This window comes from Paralichthys olivaceus, chromosome 21, assembly GCF_024713975.1.
Source record: "Paralichthys olivaceus isolate ysfri-2021 chromosome 21, ASM2471397v2, whole genome shotgun sequence".
Classification (NCBI taxonomy): Eukaryota; Metazoa; Chordata; class Actinopteri; order Pleuronectiformes; family Paralichthyidae; genus Paralichthys; species Paralichthys olivaceus.
The window spans coordinates 16,254,406-16,274,363 of NC_091113.1; the positions used below are offsets into that span (position 1 = coordinate 16,254,406).

The 19,958-nt window shown below is 40.6% G+C and overlaps 3 protein-coding genes across 5 annotated transcripts; 1 reads left to right on the forward strand and 2 right to left on the reverse strand.

Moving 5' to 3' along the window:
* Nucleotides 1-343: 343 nt before the first annotated feature.
* Nucleotides 344-8,768, reverse strand: LOC109627027 (zinc finger protein 135-like). The gene is made up of 7 exons (XM_020083351.2): nt 8,549-8,768; nt 7,193-7,395; nt 5,277-5,378; nt 4,455-4,550; nt 4,167-4,277; nt 3,757-3,880; nt 344-2,763 (listed from the first exon to the last, which is right to left on the reverse strand). Exons 1-7 carry the CDS (start codon nt 8,574-8,576, stop codon nt 725-727), a joined length of 2,703 nt encoding a protein of 900 aa, XP_019938910.2. The 5' UTR covers nt 8,577-8,768; the 3' UTR covers nt 344-724.
* Nucleotides 8,769-10,380: 1,612 nt separating this feature from the next.
* snf8 (SNF8 subunit of ESCRT-II) lies at nt 10,381-13,779 on the reverse strand. The gene is made up of 8 exons (XM_069517965.1): nt 13,439-13,779; nt 13,300-13,350; nt 12,401-12,539; nt 12,200-12,304; nt 11,901-11,973; nt 11,622-11,763; nt 11,056-11,130; nt 10,381-10,942 (listed from the first exon to the last, which is right to left on the reverse strand). The coding sequence occupies exons 1-8, from the start codon at nt 13,490-13,492 to the stop codon at nt 10,805-10,807; spliced, it is 777 nt and encodes a 258-aa protein (XP_069374066.1). The 5' UTR covers nt 13,493-13,779; the 3' UTR covers nt 10,381-10,804.
* Nucleotides 13,780-14,831: 1,052 nt separating this feature from the next.
* mettl9 (methyltransferase 9, His-X-His N1-histidine) lies at nt 14,832-19,739 on the forward strand. 3 transcript variants are annotated; one of them, XM_020083129.2, is made up of 6 exons: nt 14,832-15,091; nt 15,264-15,425; nt 16,339-16,529; nt 16,607-16,816; nt 17,978-18,162; nt 18,265-19,739. In XM_020083129.2, the coding sequence occupies exons 2-6, from the start codon at nt 15,330-15,332 to the stop codon at nt 18,492-18,494; spliced, it is 912 nt and encodes a 303-aa protein (XP_019938688.2). In that variant the 5' UTR covers nt 14,832-15,091; nt 15,264-15,329; the 3' UTR covers nt 18,495-19,739. The 3 variants fall into 3 exon arrangements, with proteins under 3 accessions (XP_019938688.2, XP_019938687.2, XP_019938686.2); XM_020083128.2 differs by having other exon boundaries at nt 14,864-15,091; nt 15,237-15,425; XM_020083127.2 differs by lacking the exon at nt 14,832-15,091 and having other exon boundaries at nt 15,115-15,425.
* The last annotated feature ends 219 nt before the right edge of the window (nt 19,740-19,958 follow it).

A 19,958-nucleotide genomic window follows, 5' to 3' on the forward strand; every position in this document is an offset into this window, starting at 1 on the left:
ACAGGTTTATTAAATAACATTGATCATGGCTTTGTTATGCTTATGTGTCCTAGGAAGCACCCCATGTGGGGCAGCAGGCACAACACCAGGACCCTGAAACCAGTGACAATGTCAAAATGTCCAGAGTAGGCAAAATGCCTTCAGGCTGTAAAAGCAAATAAAAAATGACAAACAGCTTTGGTTGATAGCTAGTCATGAAAATGACTAAGCATTTTCACTGTTCTACAGACTATTTTGAGCTCACTACTGCAGATTTGATATTAGAGCAACAAATCTTAATGAAACCCTTGAAGAAGCATTTTAAATGTTCAAATGACCTCGAGTAAATGACGTGACACCTGTATTTGAACACCCAATTTATTCAAGAAGAATAAAGAATTCGCAAAGGAATTAAGGTTCTTATTACCTATACATACAAATCTTATGTAGAGCTACAGCAAATTTGTCTGTAAAAAATACAAAGTTACATTTTCATGAGCCACTATACAATTACAGTTCCTATCAATCCAGGCTGCGACAGCCACAGATAAACAATGTGGCTGACATCTTAAACAAACGGTCCTTCAGCTGGAAAACCTGGACTAAAAATCCTCATGTCAAGTGTCCATGAGCAAGAGGTCAAATCCTCAACCAAGATCTGCTTTTCCACTGATGCTGACCTCCTCCAATAAGCGGAAAATAAAGAGAATATTCAAACAGGCATTTGCATAATGGTTAATATTATCTATGCATGTACAAGCCTCCTGTGTCTTTTTAGGCCATGCAAACTTGAAAAGCCTTTGCTACACACTGCACAAACATATGGCCTTTCCCCTGTGTGGGTTCGCATGTGTAAGGTGAGAAAGCAGGACTGGACAAAACCCTTTTCACAGATGTTGCACTTAAATGGTCTTTCCCCCGTGTGGTATCTCCTGTGTATCTTTAATTCTGCCATGGACCTGAACGACTTATCGCAGTCGTCACACTTGAAAGGCCTTTCGCCCGTGTGAATCAAAGTGTGCCTGACTAATGCGTCCTTGCCAAAGAATCCCTTCCCACAGTGCTCGCATGGGAACCGCATCCCCTTGTGATGGAAATTGTCGTGTTTCATAAGGCATCTCCTGGAAGTGAAGGTCTTCCCGCACTGAGCACAGGTGAAGGTGGGCAAAGGTTTCTCTGTTATGGGCTCGCCGGAGTGGTGCACGCGCTCCACGTGCCTCGTCAACGTCACACCATGTCTAAACTTCTTGCCACACTCCCAGCAGAGGAATGGATATGCCTTGGTATGCTTTTTCAGGTGCTCCACGAGGTCAGAGTAAGATCTGAATCTCTTACTGCAGTGAGGGCATTGAAATGGCTGGTAGCCAGTGTGTTTCCACTCATGTCTGATGAAACGCTTCAAACTGGGAAAAGTGGTCTGACAGTGGGTGCAGGTAAAGGGCTCGGTGGGATGATGGACGTCGATGTAGTGTTTGTGAAGGGCCTTGAACACGGGGAAGTTCTCCTCACACTGGTTACACTGAAATGGTGTGTGGGATTCTTTGTGCATCGCCAGTGCCTCGGAGTCACGTACCAGTTTCATACACACCTCACAGTAGAGCGGGTTGTGGGTCATTTTGTGGGATTCCAATGTTGATTTGTATTTGAAGGCCTTGTCACATTCAGTGCACCTGAAACAGTGCTTGACATCCCCGGCCTTCTCTGGATCCACCTGCTGCTCACTGTAGCAAATGTTTCTTAAATGAAACCTAAAAGTCTGTTTGCACTTGAACTCAGCGCTGCAGTGAGGACAGTAGAATGGACCTTCTATCAAATTCTTGTCTTCTTCTGGGCTTTTCTCTCCCGATTCTCTGGAGGACTTCCTCTGTGCAGGAGGATCGTAATCGGGGTCTTGGTCAGTGTCGTCAGGCGGCTGCTCCTCGTTGGTTGCCTCACAAGGAATCCCGCTGGATGACTGTTCACCCTCATCTGCTTCAGTTTTTTGTTCCTTTGCTTTCCTGCCAGCCTTTGCTTTTGGCAAACTTGGACATTTGTGTTGCTGCAAGAAGCGCGAGCTCTTATAAATCCTTTTGCACGTTGGACAAGAATAAGGGGGCTCCTCCGTGTGTCGATTCATGTGTCGCTCTAAGAACTTGGCACTACTCACCACCTTGCCACACACTTTGCAAGTTCTCTTGTCCAAGTCACTGCTTTTGTCTGAAGATGTAGTAAACTGTTCAGGGCTACTCTTACTACCCTGTGGCTTTCCTGATTTTCCCCACTGTGACAGGTAACCTTTCATTTTAAGACCACGGTTCTTTCGCACAGGTCTGTCCAACAAAACGTTTAATTCTGGCTGTTCTCGTTTCCCCCTTGTTCTGCTTTGCACTTCAACGTCTTCATCTACAGGACATTTCTTTTTCCGCCCGCGTTTTTTTGGCTTCTTCTCTGTGTCCTCCAACACAGTCACCTGGCCGTCCTCCCCAATGATCAGTGTTCCCGGTTGGCCATCAGGGTGATCGTTTGCCATTTCACTTTCAGTGGTCTCAGAGCATTCCACAGTGTCTAGCTCTGCTTTCACTTCACTGCTGACACCAAACCACGGAGTTTGGACACACGTCTCTGAGCTCCCAGTTCCCTCCTCGTACACCTCTTTGTTGTCAGATTCTACCTCCATCTCTGTGCAGACTGTATAGACGAGTCCACTCTCCACATCTGTTTCAGTTTGTTCATTGACGATCACAACTCGTTCCACAGGCGGAAGACACAGAGCTGACAAGATGCCGCTCTCGACAATATAGGAATCTGAAAGGAAATCATGGAAATTGTTAAATTGACAAATGAAGCCAATTCAGATGAAAGAGATTCTATATAATATGTTAAAAACTATTCTGAGAATACGAGTACAGTGCCTGTTCTTAACCTGCCTGTTTGGAATAGGCTGTTTTCTTGTCCTGTTCCAGAGCTACTTCAGAATTACTGCTTGTCATTAGTGAGTCCTCCTCAAACAGTTCTACAAAATATTGCCACTTTTTATTGTTTGCGCACTGGACATTTTGTGCAAAGCTTTTTACACAATCTACAATGTAGAGTGGCCTTATTTTATTTTTTATTTTTACACACTGCATGTCTGCAATTTTAGAGGTCGGTTAAGCAATCAACACAAGCTTTAGACCTAAGTTCACAACATTTCAAAATAAAAGCTCTCTAATCCTAGTTCAGTATAAAGCATTACAGCAACAAAACTAAGGTGCTACAACTTTGAAGACAAACTGGCAGAAAGGAAGTGATTCTATGAAAGTTGTTGCCATTATGGCGATCAGTGCCCATCGCAGGTCAGTTTGATAAGGTAGGATAAATAAATTTATAAAATTAACTTCTGTAGTTTATCTGAGAGTGTAGAAAAAGAACTGTATAACTCAGTGCACGGACTGAAGGCACACTGACTGCTACAGAGTGCAGGTCGCTTGTTTGTTAAATTTTGTATTAATATTGAACGTGTTGCATGTACAAAATGCACCAAACTCACTGGACCATTGACGATACACAAGCCAAGTGTGAAGCCGATTGTTTAAACGGTACACAAGAGATTCGTTCTTCATTCAGACAGAAAAACAGACAGACGTTTGTGGAATTAGTGGACGCTACAACTGAAACCAGTTTTGCGAATGACAACAAATTGGCATCAGGTAAAATGGCGTCTGAGATGTGGGCCTAAGATTTTTGGACCACACTGTATTTTACTGCATAATAAAACATTTAATATCTATTATATTCTGTGAATAAGTCATAGCTCACCAATATCCTCCAGCTGACTAAGGTCTTTGTGAGAGTCCAGCAGGGTTTTGAGCTCCTGAGGTTGAGCCAAAGTCTCCATGCATTCATTCAGAACAGAAGAGGCATTGCTGAGCAAAGAAGCAATCTGAGAAAGAGAAATAAAACTGTAAGAACACAGCGTTTCCACCAATGTGAGGTGAAATTACTTTTTCTCATATACAGTTGAAACAATGCAAGAAATGAACATTGTCATTAGTTTAAAAACAATGCAATCAAAACGTGTGTTATTAATTATAAAGTGCAAAAATAAAGAGAAAATGCTAACAAAAAAATCATAAATAAAAACTGTGAATTTCAGATTGCTACACAGAGAAACTGCTACTCTCTAGCTATGTTATGTGTGATAACCTGACATGATATATTCAGTGTACCTGTTGGAGAGTTTGAGTGGGAAGAAGCTTTTCAAGTCTGGACAAAAACAGCCACATCAGTGTCTGGATTGCTTTGTCGTACGTTGGGCCAAAGTCTCCTGGGAAGACATCCTTGAACACAAAGAAATCTATAAATCTCTGAACTGTTCATAAAAGACACACATTATTAAATCCAGAGTAATCAAGTGCATATCATAAAACAAATAATTCTCATTTGCACATAAATCGCCTTTGATAGATTAACATATTAAACATCTGTGTGCACAGACGTATACAGTCAAAACATACCTGGAAGAAGTTTCTTCTTTCAACAGGATCTTGGAGCAGATTGTGAACAAGGCCCATGAACTGTGAGTCAGGAGTGTCTTGTTCTGCATTTTCAGTCTGTAACAAAAGATGGTTCAATGTGGCAGATGTCATTTCAGAACAAACGAGAATGGCACTACGTAGTGTGCATACCTACACCAAGGCACCCGCAGTCCCCTTAAGATCAAATCAAGATCCATGATTTATTCCCTGGGAAATTGGTGAAAATGTCAAAAAATGACCCCTGTGTTTTCATTTAATAATATAATGTGCTTGATCCATGTGCCGGTCAAGTAACAGAATATATGGTAAGACTCTTTCTCTTACAAGTTATGGCGTTAAAGGCTCCAATAGTGGTTTTACAGAAAATAATATCACTGTGAGGTTAACCCTTAAATGTTAGGATCCCATTAGACATTTGCGTTAATTTCATGACTATTGAATAAGGATATTACATGAAAGATATGAGGGATATGACTATTAAACATGTTCTGTGTGGTCACAATGACCTTGACCCTTTACTATCAATATCTAACCAGTTCATTCTCAAGTGCAAGTCAAGGTTTGTGGCAAATCTGAAGATATTGCTCGCTGTGTTCCTCAGATAGTACAAGAAGAGAATGTGAAGGACTGATGACCCAAAACAAATGAGTCTGGCTTAGGCTGTTGCTAACGCAGAAAAAAACCATACTAAAATCATTGAATCAATAGTGGTCACATAACAGTAATGAAAACAAATGTAAAAACCTGACCATGAAAGAAACACTAGATATTTTATTTTGTGGACTGTAGGTTCAGACTCACCTCGACGTTCCACAGAGATCTGAGGTTCTGCATTCGGTCAAGGTGTGGCTGAATAATCTGGAGGTCAGCAGTTTCCTCAGAGCGACATAACTCCAGGATCAGCTACAATCAGAAGACAGCAACAATAATGAAAAGGTGACTCTGCAGAAATATTCATATCTATCCATTTCAATTTTTCTCAACCATGTCTAAAATAATGGGTTATTAAATAACGCTGTTTTATGCCAATGAGCAAACACATTTCTCTGAATAATGGTCCTGCACAGTCTAAAAAGATTTTATGTCTAACATTTAAGACTGTGAGTCATTTCTGTGCATGCGAGGCTGAGGACTGCAGTGTGAAGCGGTGATACTGGAGTAAACCACAATAAGGAACTGCAACACAAAGACAACACTTACATTTTCACAGTATAATGTACTGCCTGAAGCAATATGAAGCAGCGAAGAGTTTCCTGGAACAACTTCGACTGCTGCCGGCGTGCACGGAGAGTAAGGCTGCAACTGGCGCTTATTTTGATAATCAATTAATCCATTTATTATTTTTTCGATTATTATTCAGATTAAACAGATGAACGCTAAATTTGACCCTTTTAAGCAGTTTTTTCCGAAAAGCAAAAGCATTTTATTGTACAATGCTGATTTTACATGTATAACCGACACCTGCAACATAATTATGATGATAATGCCTGATTCAGAAAGTCTGCCAAAAAAATTCATTCTGACTATTCATAATTTAGGTTCATGATATCTGCAACACCATTCGGACAAGTTCAAACTTAATTTGAGTTATCTTAAATTGAAGCAAATTATAGATACATTTAATATGATTATAATAATAATGAATTGTAGATATGAGACCACACACATGAATACAAAGTAGTTTGAGTTGAGTAATTAAAACTGAATCCAAGATACTGTTTTGGCATGTTATAGATCTATTAAAATTCTTACTGGTCACAGTGAATGACTAGTCAAAATTACCTTGTTGATTTTGTAAATGTTAATTCTGAATAGTCAAACATGATTTAAAAAAATTGTCCTGGTGAATGTGACTGGAGGTGCTTGTCAGTCACACAGTCTCTGTCACTCACAGCAGATAAGCTGCACTGGGGTGACTCCATGTCTCATTACTGCTTTAGAACATTAACACTGAAAATGATGTTCTGTTTTTTTTTTTTTTTTTTCACACTTAGTGATCGCTATCAGTGCTCCCTCCCTCCCTCCCTCGACCACAGCTGCTGTCTCTCCTCCTCTCTTCTCATTGAGTCGGTGAAGCGACTGGCGTTAAGTGTGTGAACATTTTACGTTAAAACCTCAAAGGAAACGTGTGTTAAGCTGATTTCACATGAATGCGATATGAACCTAAAGTTGTTTATGATCCACCAGTAAACTGAGAGAAGAGTGGCTCCAGCGTGTTTTCTCTTCAGGTTCATACTACAATGATGTTGTGCTGCTGTTCCATGTGAAATTACCTTTACACAGTTTGCAGCTAACAGCCTCTGAAGGCTTTGATGTAAAATGTTTCCACACTTTTGACGACTCGTCTTCATTGTATTGTTAGAAGTGTCAACTTAAGAGAAGCTGCCACAGTGTGGGCCTGACTAATCGATTACTAAATAAGTTGCCAACAATTCTTATAATCGATTAGTTGTTGCAGCCCTAATGTAGAGGAGAGTGTTTAACTCTGGTCAACCTTTTCCACACAACAGAGCAGACGCTGATACAGTAATCAGCAACTCTTCTAGGTTTGTAGGATGCGAGGCAAATTGTGATTTATGCATAAAGCAGATTGTGATTTGTAAATATAGGCTATAGAAATAAAATTTGATTTAATTAATGGAGGTCTGTTGCTCCTGTGATTTTTACCGGCCCACTCATTATGTCCTACTCTCCCACACCCAAAAAGGTTTCCTTACTCGTGCTCTTAGACCCAAAATGAGTTCGGCCCGCTGCCTCGTGGAGAGAAGTTGAGGGACAATCTCTGTGACCATGAACACAAACTCCTCAAGCAGGCCATAGTCAGACACAATCTTCTGCTCCACTGTCTGCCAGATTGCTGCAGAGACCAGCCGAATAGGTGGGACAAGGAGGCGCAAAGTGGACAGGGAAAGTGAAGGACCTGTAGAGAAGGGAATCAAATTCGATTAAATATTAACACTTAAAGAGTCATGGTAGTATCTTTTTCTCAGGTTGAGCAATAAAATAGATTGCATCTAATCCCTGATAGAAGATACTAAGAATAGACAGAGATTAAAAATGTTGGGGACACATATGTCATGGTTCTTACATCTCACTTCAAGAAAGATGCAGCTGCATCCTTTCATTTCCAATGCTATGCACACTACAACTATACTAGACTAGTCATCTAGACATCTCCTTTTTAACCAGGACACCAAAGTACCTGTCTTCAGGGTATCTCAAAACCTTAACCAAAACTATTTGCATGGAAAGATAATAAAAAATATTTTAGTCTGGCAGAACCACCCCACAAAATGCCTGTTACGGTTTTTAAAGTTGCCAGATTGGATACTATGAGTTCCTCAGATGTACAGGGACACAAACAGGGGAGACGTTTAAACTGCACCTTAGTTATATTTACAATGCAGTTTTTGGATGTTCTGAGGCAGAACAGGCACAGACAGTTATTACCAAACAAATCATTAAAGCCTTAAGTCCTACAGTAACATGTTGATTGGATATTGGAGCCAACCGACATGTATTTCCTGTTGTTGTTGACCTTTCATTAGTGTGTCATCATACTAAGTCTGTAAACTGTGACAAAAACACGGTCTAACACTGAGGATCGTCTTCTTTCTCTGCAAACTGCATTACAGCCTTGGTTAAGACGAATGTGCCCGATTTCCTGTGTGTCGGTGGAAATCCTCAAGGAAGTGTAAATGTTTTCAGACACACGCAACGCACACAAACGTGTTGACCATTGGGGGCTGTCGCAGTTCGCCCAGAAGGATAACAACCAGCCCCATTAGCTTGCCAGCAGCTAGCTCTAGCGTTAGCTAAGATAGCAGAGCCGATAACTTGCAATTGCCCGGAACTCGAAACTTCCACTTCTTTCTGCGGCTGTCAACACAACAGCCCGCTTCAGCTGTGTCGTGGACCCAACGGGGTTGAGTATTTGTCTTCATAAAATCTTAAAGTGACGAGTAGAGAAATATTTCCAACTAGCTATTTACACAGTTAGCAAGGCTATTCCCGCGCGCGGGCTGTGTTGCGGCCTAGCCAAACATAAAGAGTCGGCAGCGGTTTGAACTCACCCGGTAACTCAGAAATGTCTCCGTCCATTCTGCGTGTCAGCGCACTGACATCACAGTCAGAGGGGATGATGTCTGTCGCCTGAGCGGAGTCGAGCTCGATAATTCTCAGACTGAGCAGGAAAGAGCGAAGCGACACAGCAGATCTTTGTGCGTCAACGGCTACTTCGCGTTCCGACCGGAATAAGTCCGACTAGACGCTGCGACAATTCAAAGGTTCCGCATCCACATCTTTTACGTAATGTATACCTGATAAAAAAAAATAAAACTATTTATGTTCCCACTTTTGCTAAATGTTACATGTACTTATTTTTATTTAGTACAATTTATGTTAATTTAACGGGTACAGTACATCTAGCTTTATTCTCTTGGTAACTCTGGGACTCATTCAGATCCCACTTCCTGCTGTGATTCTGTGAAAAAGTGGCAGAATTCTACAGAAAATAAAAAATGAGCAGATTAGTGAATAAGTAGTGCACGTGTCTGACTCTTGTATAAGTAGCAGAGATGCCTTTAACAGGGCATCTTAACCGTCACGCCCTGTATGGAATAATCCTTGACTAATTGCTGGAGGCAGATCGCTGAGAAATAATACATATCAGTGTCAGGCCTTAAATCAAAGAGCACACATTATGAAGGATGGTGAAATTGTACCCTTTCATGAGTTAAGAGATTTAGAATTTCTATCCTATTGACAAAGATCCATCTTAAATGTACTTCTTTTAAGGAACAGGGACACCAGAGTTAATGTAGACCCGGGTATTAAACTGAAGGGGATTGCCTCTGGGAGGGAAACAGTTTCTGCACGGCACAAGTTGTTGTCCCACGCCTCCTCAGACAATAAATCTCCTCTAAACAACTATAGGAGAGGGACATGGACATCTCCCTGACCACAACACAGTAGGAGACAACACAGCTTTGTCCAAATGTGTAAGGTATGACACTATCCAAATAAAAATGGGGCATAGGGAGTATATCACCCCATGTAATTTTAATAAAATGGACCATTCCCTTTAACATCCGTGCTGGCTGTGGAGGGGATTAAACCTTTTAGCACCAGTTGTGACATTGCCCTGCAGTGAGCAGCTTTCTGAGGGAGGTTACTCAATTACTGTTTTTCATTCTGGATGTGAAAACACCCCAATGCACACCAGTCTGCCTCTTAGGCACAAAGGTAGAAAATATACAATCAATGCTCACACACCAGATCCTTCCATTACCTTTTTTGACAGAAAAACTTATTCTTATGATTAATTGGATATTATGTAAATCAGATTGCTTTAGTATAGAGAATTGGCCTAAGGATTTCATGGATTTATTGTCAAAGGAACGGACAACCTCCCACCCTTTTTGAATCCAACCATGAAGACAATGGGCCTTGGATCTTGATAAGATCATATTTGGATGGACTGTATTATTAAATTGTATTGTATTGTTATTTTCCTGTTTATCTGTTTGTTTTGGTATCGTACATGTTGTACATTCTTGTAGCATATAGTAGTGTTGCCAGTCAGTCAGTATGTACATATATACATGTATATATGGGGTGTCTAAATGTTTAGTCCTCGTTATATATCTGTATAAAAAAAAATTATCAATAAAAAAATAGCACAATCAAAAACATTGTTAAAGTTTTGGGTGTCTGAAAGCTGATTTTGCACATGACATGTAAACAATTGTTCATTTACAGTGTAGCTTTGCACTACTGTGATTAGATCTATTGATTCAAGCGTTCATTTAATCTGCTTGTAAAATGTATGGGACTGAATGAACTGTTGATGACGAAGAGACTTGAGCAACGGACACAAGTGATTTTGTACCATTGAGCATAAAAATAGTTGAACTGTAGGCATATTTAATATGGTCTTGCTGAAATAATAATAAAAACGTGGATCAAAAGTTAAATTCAGCTGATGTTTTCTTTTCTTTCAAAGGTAGAGTGTATACATGCAAAATGAAACAATTACAAGCTCTATGCAATGAGAGTTACCACACCCGTCAACCATGACTACAAGACAAGAGGAGTTACACTGAATTTCATATGCAGTGTAACACAAATCGAGCTGCTTTCAGTGACTCTATAACAACCGAAGTGCACTTGTTACACTCTCCTCAGAAAATCCTCTTAGAGGGAGTTCAACCTGCCACTGAACCAGCCACCTCCATCACACAAGTCTTCCCTCCAGACTCGTTTCACCAACATGTCTCTGAAACTGTCACCAGCTTCTGTTCCCGCTCCACCTCATCGTTTACTTTTGTTTAAGGTGACATCTGATTGGCCTCCTCCGGTGTGACATCACAGGACAGGAGCTCGGAGAAGAGAGCTGGGAGCCAGTACTGTGCCTCTCCAGCTGCTTGAGCGTCCAACCAGGCCAAGCCTTCTTTCAGCAGGTGGTCCTAGAAACACGAGAGGTTTCTTTACAGGGTTCACACTCAATGTTTTTTCTTATTATGACCAGAGAAGCGAGAGTCTGGCTGCCATATAGTCAAATAAACTCCCTGACACTTACCAGGACGTGACAAGCACGTTCCTTCTCCCATTTCAAGCTCTCCTTGATCTCACTGACTGTGACGTATCCCTTTTTCTACAAATGAACACAGAAACAAACAGACATCAGGATTTCCCACACTAGTACAATCTATAAATGGACCCTTTTCTGACCAGGAATATGTAACACTGTTACAGAGCTGTCTCTATCTATCTGTTAATGACAGACTTTTTGGTATGTGATAATGTAATTTGAAGAATAATTGTGTAATGTAAATGTAAAATCCAAAACTTTACAAAAAGAGTAATTTTATAGCAAATAATAGAAATGAATATAGCCTTTGCATTAAAAAGAGAATGTAAAGATCTCTGGTAGGCAAAATGAAACGATAAAACTTTTAAACTACAGCCAAAAAACTGTTGCAGTGATATGGAGATCCTAAAACACTTTCCCCAGATATAATTAGATATTATGTTTGTTTTCAATGTTGTGTGATGATTGAAGATGGATACAGATACAGAGAACTGAGCTACAGTAGTTGTACCTCGGCCAAATCTTAAACCATGAACCCAGGAGCTGCACGTTACCTCAGCCAGCTGTAGGACCACAGTATGGTCCATGTTAAGCTCTGCTGGGACTGACTGCACCAAGTAAGAACCACCGACAGGAATCATCCCAAAATCACTCCCCATCACCTTCAGCTTCTTTATGGCTCTCATCAAGTCGTCTCTGAGAAGCACATATTAAATCACGTTAATTAAAGAACAACTCAGATCCGACATGGACATTCAGGCTTGTTAAGTTAACCTAGATAGAGAAAACCTGACAATAACAGATACTGTGTGTGTTTGAGTGGTTTTACTTACTGGCTCACATCCTGAGCGTATTTACCTCTTCCTTTCAGAACTCTCTGATGGAGTTCATCCAACGTAATGAGCCCTAAATGAAAACACATGTTATGAGGCTGCAGCATTACATTCACATCGAGAATGCTGTTCATGACTTCATCTGGTGTTATTTAACTTTCTGACATCCATTGAATATGGCTGAAATATTACTGATGGAGTTGAGACCTAAACAGAGTCCATTGATATGACTGTCAACACTTGTTTCTGGTGCCATCAAATACAATCACAATCACTCAGTTTTCACTTAAATTACAGACCTCCGTTTCTGTGTTTCAGGGCCAGGCACACTTCAATAATCTGCACACCGAGCTCATAGTAGAAGTCACCGACTCCAAGCATCTCAGACCAAAACCCTTTTCCAGCTGTGGAAAATAAGAGGAATTATTATGATCAGCTTGAGAAGATATGAACAGAAAACCTGTGATTTGAACAACAATTAAATACTGAAAGATTCTAACAGGCAAGTGGGTCAACTCCGATGGTGGCACACATTTCCTGAAACTGAACCCTGAATTGTGGGTTCTTTCGAATTTCTTGTTTGTGCTTGCTGGCAAACTCCTCCAGGTTCGATTTGAACGTCTCCAACTGCTTGGACATCTGGCAGAAAAAAAAAAAGAAGAATTAAAATGATATGATAATGACCAGACACATTGACAATCACTACATGGCAGCTGTAGATTTGTGACTTTGAGTCATGACATCATAAAGCAACATTGTTTTAATTGTGTAAAGATGGAAACTAATTTCTCATAAAATTTAGGAATATCTCTATTTATTTATGGATATTTAGGCAAACTGGTTTTGCAGTCACCAATTCTTTTCTTGTTTAAGGCTGCAAAGATAAGCAGATTAAATCATTGAAATATTTTGATCGTCAATTCATTGTTTCATTTATATTTCAAGCAGAAATGCTGAACATCTGATAGTTCGAGGTTAACAAGTAGGAGAATTTTCTGCTTTTATTGACCTTACATTATTGAGAATTTAACATTGTTGTGTTCATAGACTTAATCAGGGAATTATACTGGTCTCTCAGAAAATGTGAATGATTTACTGATGTAACATAGACAAAAAGGTTAATCTAAACATTCATCATATTAGTGAGTAATTAAAATAATAGATGCAGTAAAACTTGTATTATTATTTTTGTGCAAATAAAGTCAAAATCACGTCACAACAGATTTATTACAACAATGAAACGTCTTTTTTACTAATTAAATATTGTTATTAATCTTATTTTAGTTTTACATTGTGTTATAATATATATACTTATGATTTATTAGGAATTTATTTCATGGATAAAACGTGAACCTCTACTTTATTGTCCAAGAGTCTGTAGAATGTGTTTTCTGTTCACCTGGACAATCTGATCCTCTGCAAGAACAGTCCCTCTTTCCTTGTATTTGGCCTGAACAGAGAAAGAAAAACAATCTCAGATGAACTAACGAAGTGTTTTTGTGGTTAAAGTGAAAACAGATGCTCAATAGCAACTTCACCTCTGCCAGCTTCTTCTTAGCAATTGCTCCCGCCCCGACTCCTCTCCGATGCATTGTGAAGATGTGTCGTGTTTATCGCAGAACGACGGAAACTACAATATTCACGTTGGTTAACGTTAAGTGGTGAAGTTATTATTCTAATGAGTGTATTTCATCGATGGTCGCAGTTTTCCCTTTAACAGACTCTTCTCCGATAACACCTCTTATCGCTGCAGCAGTCCGCTGCTGCATTAAAGTCAGGAGAGGCTGGAAAACCACAAACATTCAGGAATATTTCAGGATGTTTACAGATCGTCCAGTACAAGCGCCTCCATTTTGATTGGTAGGAAGTAAACGACTTCTTCCTGGTCGCTGAAGTGAACAGTTGATTTCATACCGCCCCCTAGTGTCTCTACACTTTCACATCTGCACGTGAAACATGTAAAAAATATATTTTAAATAAAATCAAATCAAATGACACAAAAATACATTAATTTGTGCATATAGATTTTCTTTTAATTAAGTTAATCCGTAAATGTCCTTATCATCTTCTGTAATAATATGTATGTTTGTAAAGTTTTAAGTTTTTTAAGTTTTAGTCTTTATTTTCTTCATATTTAAATGTATTATTCTGGTAGCAGGAACAAAAACAATGTCACTAAGCCTTGTACTGTGTATGATCGTGTATGTGACAAATAAAACAATCTTGAATCTTGAATCTCTTGTATTGTGTGTAACTTTCTGACCTGAACACAACAGTTGCTATTAAATGTAAATAATGTTTGGATCACTGAAGTTAAATAAAACTAGTTTTAACTGTACTTAAGTACAGTTTCACTGTGTGGTAATCTCAGTTATACAAGTGTAAAAAAATGAGTGTAAAAAGAATTTCCCCTTGTGGGATAAATAAAAGGAAGTTTAAGTTTTTAAGTTTAAGTTTAATACACAGGAAGAGTTATTTATTTATTAGGGGGATGAAAATCTCAGCAATTATTCAAATGCACGATAAACATTTCATTCACAATGAAACTTTATTTCTGAAAATCTATAAACCGAGTTGCTTTTTAAGATGTTTGACTCGACTGTGTGAATGTCAGGTCAGTAATACTGAAACAGGTGGACATACTTCGACAGGAAAAACTGAAGTGATGAAATGAAGTGTGTCAGGAAAAAGTGTGTCTGATTGATTTGACTGATTCTCGTCCTCAGAAATATGAACTGATCAGACCCATCACGAGGAGACACGCCTTCACCTGATCGATCATCGATGACTCTGAACATTCCTGAACAATCGTCATGGCATCATTTCTCATCATTGACAAACACCAACAAAGACTTTAAACCAAACACCAAAGTAAACATGACCACGTCCGGAGCTGTGCGCGCTCCCGCGAGGTACACGCTGCCCACGATCCTCGGCGGGTGGGCAGACCTCGTGACACCCCCGGAAGTAACCCGGAAGCTCCTTCCAGAGGTGCTGTGTGGATGTCGAGCTAGAGACTGTTTGTTTTTTTGCTAACACGTATTCACCTGTAAGCTGGTCTGTCAATAAAACGCCAGAAGAAGAAGAGGAGCTCAGACACTGTCCGCGTGTTTACGATCAGACAATGGATTCAAGCGACTAAGATGGAGAGTAAATAGCAGCGTGTTGTGTCAGAGCCGCCGCACCCTCAGGTTTGTTTGTCTCTTGTCTCGGAACAGGAGACATGCGCCGGCGTGTTGTTTTGCAATTGGCCGCCATCACCCTGTGTATCATCCAATATTAAGCGCATCTCGCTGAACCAGTCTGCTGGACTCCTCAGAGACTGATCCTCCACAGTTGTTGTCCATTATGTGTCACCTGCAGCTGAGGACGCTGGTCTTCGCAGCCTGGGTGGTGGGCTACGTCGCCTTCCTGCTGTCCGTCCGGAGGATGTGGACGGGGAAGTACGTCCGCAGTCCGCTCGTCCGCTCGCTGTTTTCCAACATGGCGAGCGAGGGCGACGCGGCCGCCGCGGACACTCAAGAGGTACGAAAGACTGACGAGCGGCGCTGGAGGAAGTTTGCATGGTCACACTTTGTTCCCCGATTGGACAGACTCATTTCATTTGGTGCCTCCACGGAGACTAGAGACTAAGACATGTGTGCATTCCTGCAAATAACCGAACTCAAAGGTTAGACTTGCCGATATTTTCAATGGGATTTGGCACGAGGCTAAACATACTGGTGCAAATGTAGACATGGTTTGACATTTCTGTACTTTAGTTTATTTTTACTTAACCACTATGGGTTAGGGCTGTTTGGACCACATTTACAATGCCATCGACATTGTCTTTTTTTCAGTACAGCATTGTCTATAGTACATCAACATATTGGACACAAAAATACCCAAAGTTAAACTTTCCTAGACCAAAGTTGTATAGTTTTTACTATAGAAACCCCAAACTTGCTCAATGAGGCATTTTCAAAGTTTAAGATGTAAATGTTGCTTATAAATGTGAAGATATAATAACTGATTGAACATCAAGCGCTATACACCTGTTTAAAATAAAAAAAGCAGGTGTGGTTTGCTGTGCAACTCCTCAAAATAGTGTGAGTGCCCAGTCAGACAAATAGGTCCATCACTATCTTTGTATTCCCAGGATGAGGGGAGTTCCCAAGTAATGCAAATATAACATATAAAAGGTCAAACGCTGTGTGCTTTCATGGTGTGCGACTCATTTGTTGTCCACCTGTTCGAAGCAGTCTCGAAGCAGCCACGTCTTCAAATCACACCGGTGTTATCAGCGACTCCTGAGGGTGAATAAACACTGATGCTAATATTTAACATTGTACCATCCTGACTGATTTCTTTCTCTAGCCTTACTGGGTATATATTCAATAAAAAAGCTGAAATTCAGTCATGGAATGGCGACTAATTATTATTTTTTTCTTCTCTGAAGTGGTACCGGTGCTCCCCTGACCTCCTCGCAGAGTCAATGAGGCCCCTGTTCGTGCAGAGCCACCTGGATTCGGACACCAAGGCCTTTCTCAAGCGTAGTGTGGAGAAGTCTGGCTGGCTGTTCACTCAGCTCTACCATTCCCTTGTGTCGACGGTCCTCAGCCCTCTGGTCTCACGCACCTCCATCAATGGGTCAGCAGTGCAGCCACTTCTCTGCCTCCGTTTCATCAGTCAGTGTATCTTCATGCGGTGCGTGTTTTCTGTCTCAGGTTTCTGGGCCGTGGCTCCATGTTTGTGTTTTCCGCGGCACAGCTCCAGCAGCTGCTGCAGATTGAGCCGGAGTGGAGGGCAGAGAGGCTCCTGGACCTCGGAGCTGGGGACGGAGGCGTCACAGAGGTGATGGGGACCCATTTCAAAGAGGTCTATGCAACTGAGGTGTCACCACCCATGAAATGGCATCTACAGAGGAGGAATTACAAGTGAGTAGGCTACTTTGATTTTGTTTGGTTTCTCTTTCAAATCTTGAGCCGTATTAAGTTACTTAGTTTGGTACTTTGTGAACAAATTCAAAATTGTATTTGAAAAAGCACCAGTAACTATTTATATATATATATATATATATATATTTACTATTGCGATCTATTGTTTGATCTACATCTTAATTTGCTGTTCATGCAGTTTGCACAAAATACAAATTTACAGCTACCTCCATGTTTACCTGTCGTCTTGATGTACTGAACTTGTTTAATCCGCATAATAGCTGAATCATGTTGCATTTATTGCTCTTTTTTTTTTTAATAGAACCACATTTTTTTATTCTATCATTAATTGCAGTAGCTCCCTTTCACCATTGTTGCGCTGTTGGTGAGCGATTGTATTTTTGTATCACGATCATGGATAGCAAAATTATCAGTTATCTCAGTATTGTTCAAGTTTGCCGAAGATGTTCAAGACATAAATTAAATCATATATTTATTAGAAGTAAAAATAATATCCCAACACGTAACACCCTATCGAATGTGTAACATTAATATATAGGAAGGCAAAATAAGTCTTTTCACAATATCATGATAATGCTGAAGACAGCAAAGTAAGTTGCAGGGTTTTCAGCTGTTCAGTTAAGTTTTTCTCTGCCAGCTATGGCCAGAGCACTAGCAGCTCCCCTGTCACTGCCAGCCCCCCCCCCAACCCCAGATCCCCCAGCCCCTCTCAAGCAATTATCGGACTTTGTCCACTTGTCTGCTTCAGGTTCGAACTTTCTCCAGCGTTTGCCTTTTGCATATGAAGAATGTAGGAGTAGATTCTCTGCTTAGATGCATTCACAACAGAAAAACCTCTTGAGCGTTCACATGTCAAGGATGTATCCCGCCTCCTGCTCCAACCTCCCCTGCGTCCCTCAAATGAGCTGTGTTCAAGCTGAAGGTTGGAACGACATTCCACAGCACATCATACTGTCTGGGCTCAACTGCTTTGAATTTTTATGTCTCCTAAGGCCGGGATGGCTGACATCATCATGACAATGTTGAGCCCAGCATCATGATTTATTACCATCACAGTTTTTATTTTACTGCTGGAATCAGATAGAGAACGCTTCTAACCACAAATGCCTCTCTATCTCTCTCTCCTGCTGTCGTGCTCAGAGTGCTGGGTATAGACGAGTGGCAGCATACTGGTTTCCACTATGACGTCATCAGCTGTTTGAACCTGCTGGATCGTTGCAACGATCCTCTGCATCTCCTGCGGGAAATCAAGCGCTCGCTAGTTCCCAACACAGGGAGACTCATCCTGGCTGCGGTGCTTCCCTTCCAGCCATATGTGGAAGTCGGTGAGTTGGGATTCAGTGCATCATATTCCAAACGAATAGTGAAAGAAGTCACTGTATCAAATTACCTGCATTGCATCAATGAACCGACTTCTTTCTGTGCAGGAGGACAATGGCAGCGTCCGGCAGAACACCTCAAAATAAAAGGCAAGACGTGGGAGGAGCAAGTGACCAATCTGTCGGATGAGGTGTTCAGAAGGGTGGGGTTAGAGGTGGAGGCGGTGACCCGGTTGCCATACCTATGTGAAGGGGACATGTACAATGATTACTACGTGCTTGACGATGCAGTTTTTGTTCTCAAGGCCTCAGAGAAGAGTGAAGAGTCTGCTCAGTGAAAACCAAATCCGCTGCGCGGCTGAGGCTCTCAACTTTATCTCGGATGGGTTTAGTGCAATCTTCACAAGCTTCATTTGTAAAATATGATATTTCTGATTTGCTCAAACAGTGTGAGTCAGACGTGAAGCTCAGGTTCTGTAGTTCCTACATTTACCAGCCATCTTGTGTGACAGTGATACCTCTACCTTTTAAGCAAAAAAAAAAAAGTGAGTGGCAACTGACTGCTATTGAAATGCCACAGAAGATCAGATCCTCTCAGACATATCACCATGTTGTAGATGTTTATTCAATTAAGGTCTGTCATTTGTGGGAAGTGTTTACTGTAAGTGTTTCCTTCTCTAATGATACTGGGAAGAATCGTGGTTGAATTAATTAACTCTGCATCTGATGCAAAGGACCAGTGTATGCACAAATGTGGGGAATGGAGCAACTTGTGTTTTAATGCTACATTTTAAACTTGATTCGTGATAACAGGTGTAATATGAGGCCTTCTTAAAGGGAGCCTGTGTAACTTTAAACAGCAGTTACTGCAGTCACAGGTCACAATGACTGAGTTGTATTAGATGTGTGTGTGAAGATGTATTAAGTTGTTTCTCTGGCCATTTGGTTTCCACCAACTACTGAGAAACATATCTGGCTCTTGAGCTACTACTGCACTGTTCACTACATCGCTGCTAACATGGTCTGCCTGTCAGTTTAAGCTGAGATCAGCTCACAGCTGTGGCTGGAAATTACCTTATTTAGAGTAGTGCTGTGGGCGGGAAAACCAACAACAGTTCAAATACAGCTATTATGAACAACTTTGAAATTAAATGAACTCTCTGGATCCATTGCTTATATGCAAAATACTGTTAAGTTTAACTTTCATGGTGAAACATTGTGTAACCATACCACAAGTGGAAAAAAGCCATAAAGGCAAACTTTACACAGTAATATCTAACCACAGTTTGCTGACATTAACCAGTTTTAACTTCCAGAACAAGTATGGCTGTCGCAGATAATCTTTGAGTCAATTCCACTTAAAGCAAAGGTGTGTCTGTTTTTATGATTCGTTTGTTTTTTTTATTTGTGAGAGGAAAAAAATATTCATCAAAAAAGTTACATGGTCTCGCTTTATTAAATCAGTGTTGTTGTGTGTATGTTACTGCACAGCGAATGCTTTGGAATTGTGCCACAATGAATGCAACATTTTTATTGTCTGATATGATGATAGCTCAAGAATAAAAACTACATTTCATTATGCATTTCTCAGCTCTTGTTTGTCTGTGTGACGAAGTGAATGTGAGGTGTCGTGCTTCACTTTCACTCAATGATGTGACCCAGAAGTTAGAAAAGTCAAAACACAATGATGTGTATTGTGTGAGCAGTTCCTACTTTTAATAGCTGTGTCACACTTACTCTTACATATTACATGGTCGCACTTGCGAAAATTACCCAAGCCGAAATGTCAGAAGTAGAATAGT

Coding starts and splice junctions, on each gene's coding strand:
- mettl9 (XM_020083128.2), top strand. CDS start 15,249: ATGTGTCACCTGCAGCTGAGGACGCTGGTCTTCGCAGCCTGGGTGGTG. Junction 16,530..16,606: donor TCACGCACCTCCATCAATGG/GTCAGCAGTGCA, acceptor TTTCTGTCTCAG/GTTTCTGGGCCGTGGCTCCA. Junction 16,817..17,977: donor CTACAGAGGAGGAATTACAA/GTGAGTAGGCTA, acceptor TGTCGTGCTCAG/AGTGCTGGGTATAGACGAGT.
- LOC109627027 (XM_020083351.2), bottom strand. CDS start 8,576: ATGGACGGAGACATTTCTGAGTTACCGG. Junction 5,379..7,192: donor TTTTGGGTCTAAGAGCACGA/GTAAGGAAACCT, acceptor TTCTGATTGTAG/CTGATCCTGGAGTTATGTCG. Junction 2,764..3,756: donor TAGTCAGCTGGAGGATATTG/GTGAGCTATGAC, acceptor ATTTCCTTTCAG/ATTCCTATATTGTCGAGAGC.
- snf8 (XM_069517965.1), bottom strand. CDS start 13,492: ATGCATCGGAGAGGAGTCGGGGCGGGAGCAATTGCTAAGAAGAAGCTG. Junction 12,540..13,299: donor CAGAGGATCAGATTGTCCAG/GTGAACAGAAAA, acceptor TTTTTCTGCCAG/ATGTCCAAGCAGTTGGAGAC. Junction 11,764..11,900: donor TACGCTCAGGATGTGAGCCA/GTAAGTAAAACC, acceptor TGTGCTTCTCAG/AGACGACTTGATGAGAGCCA.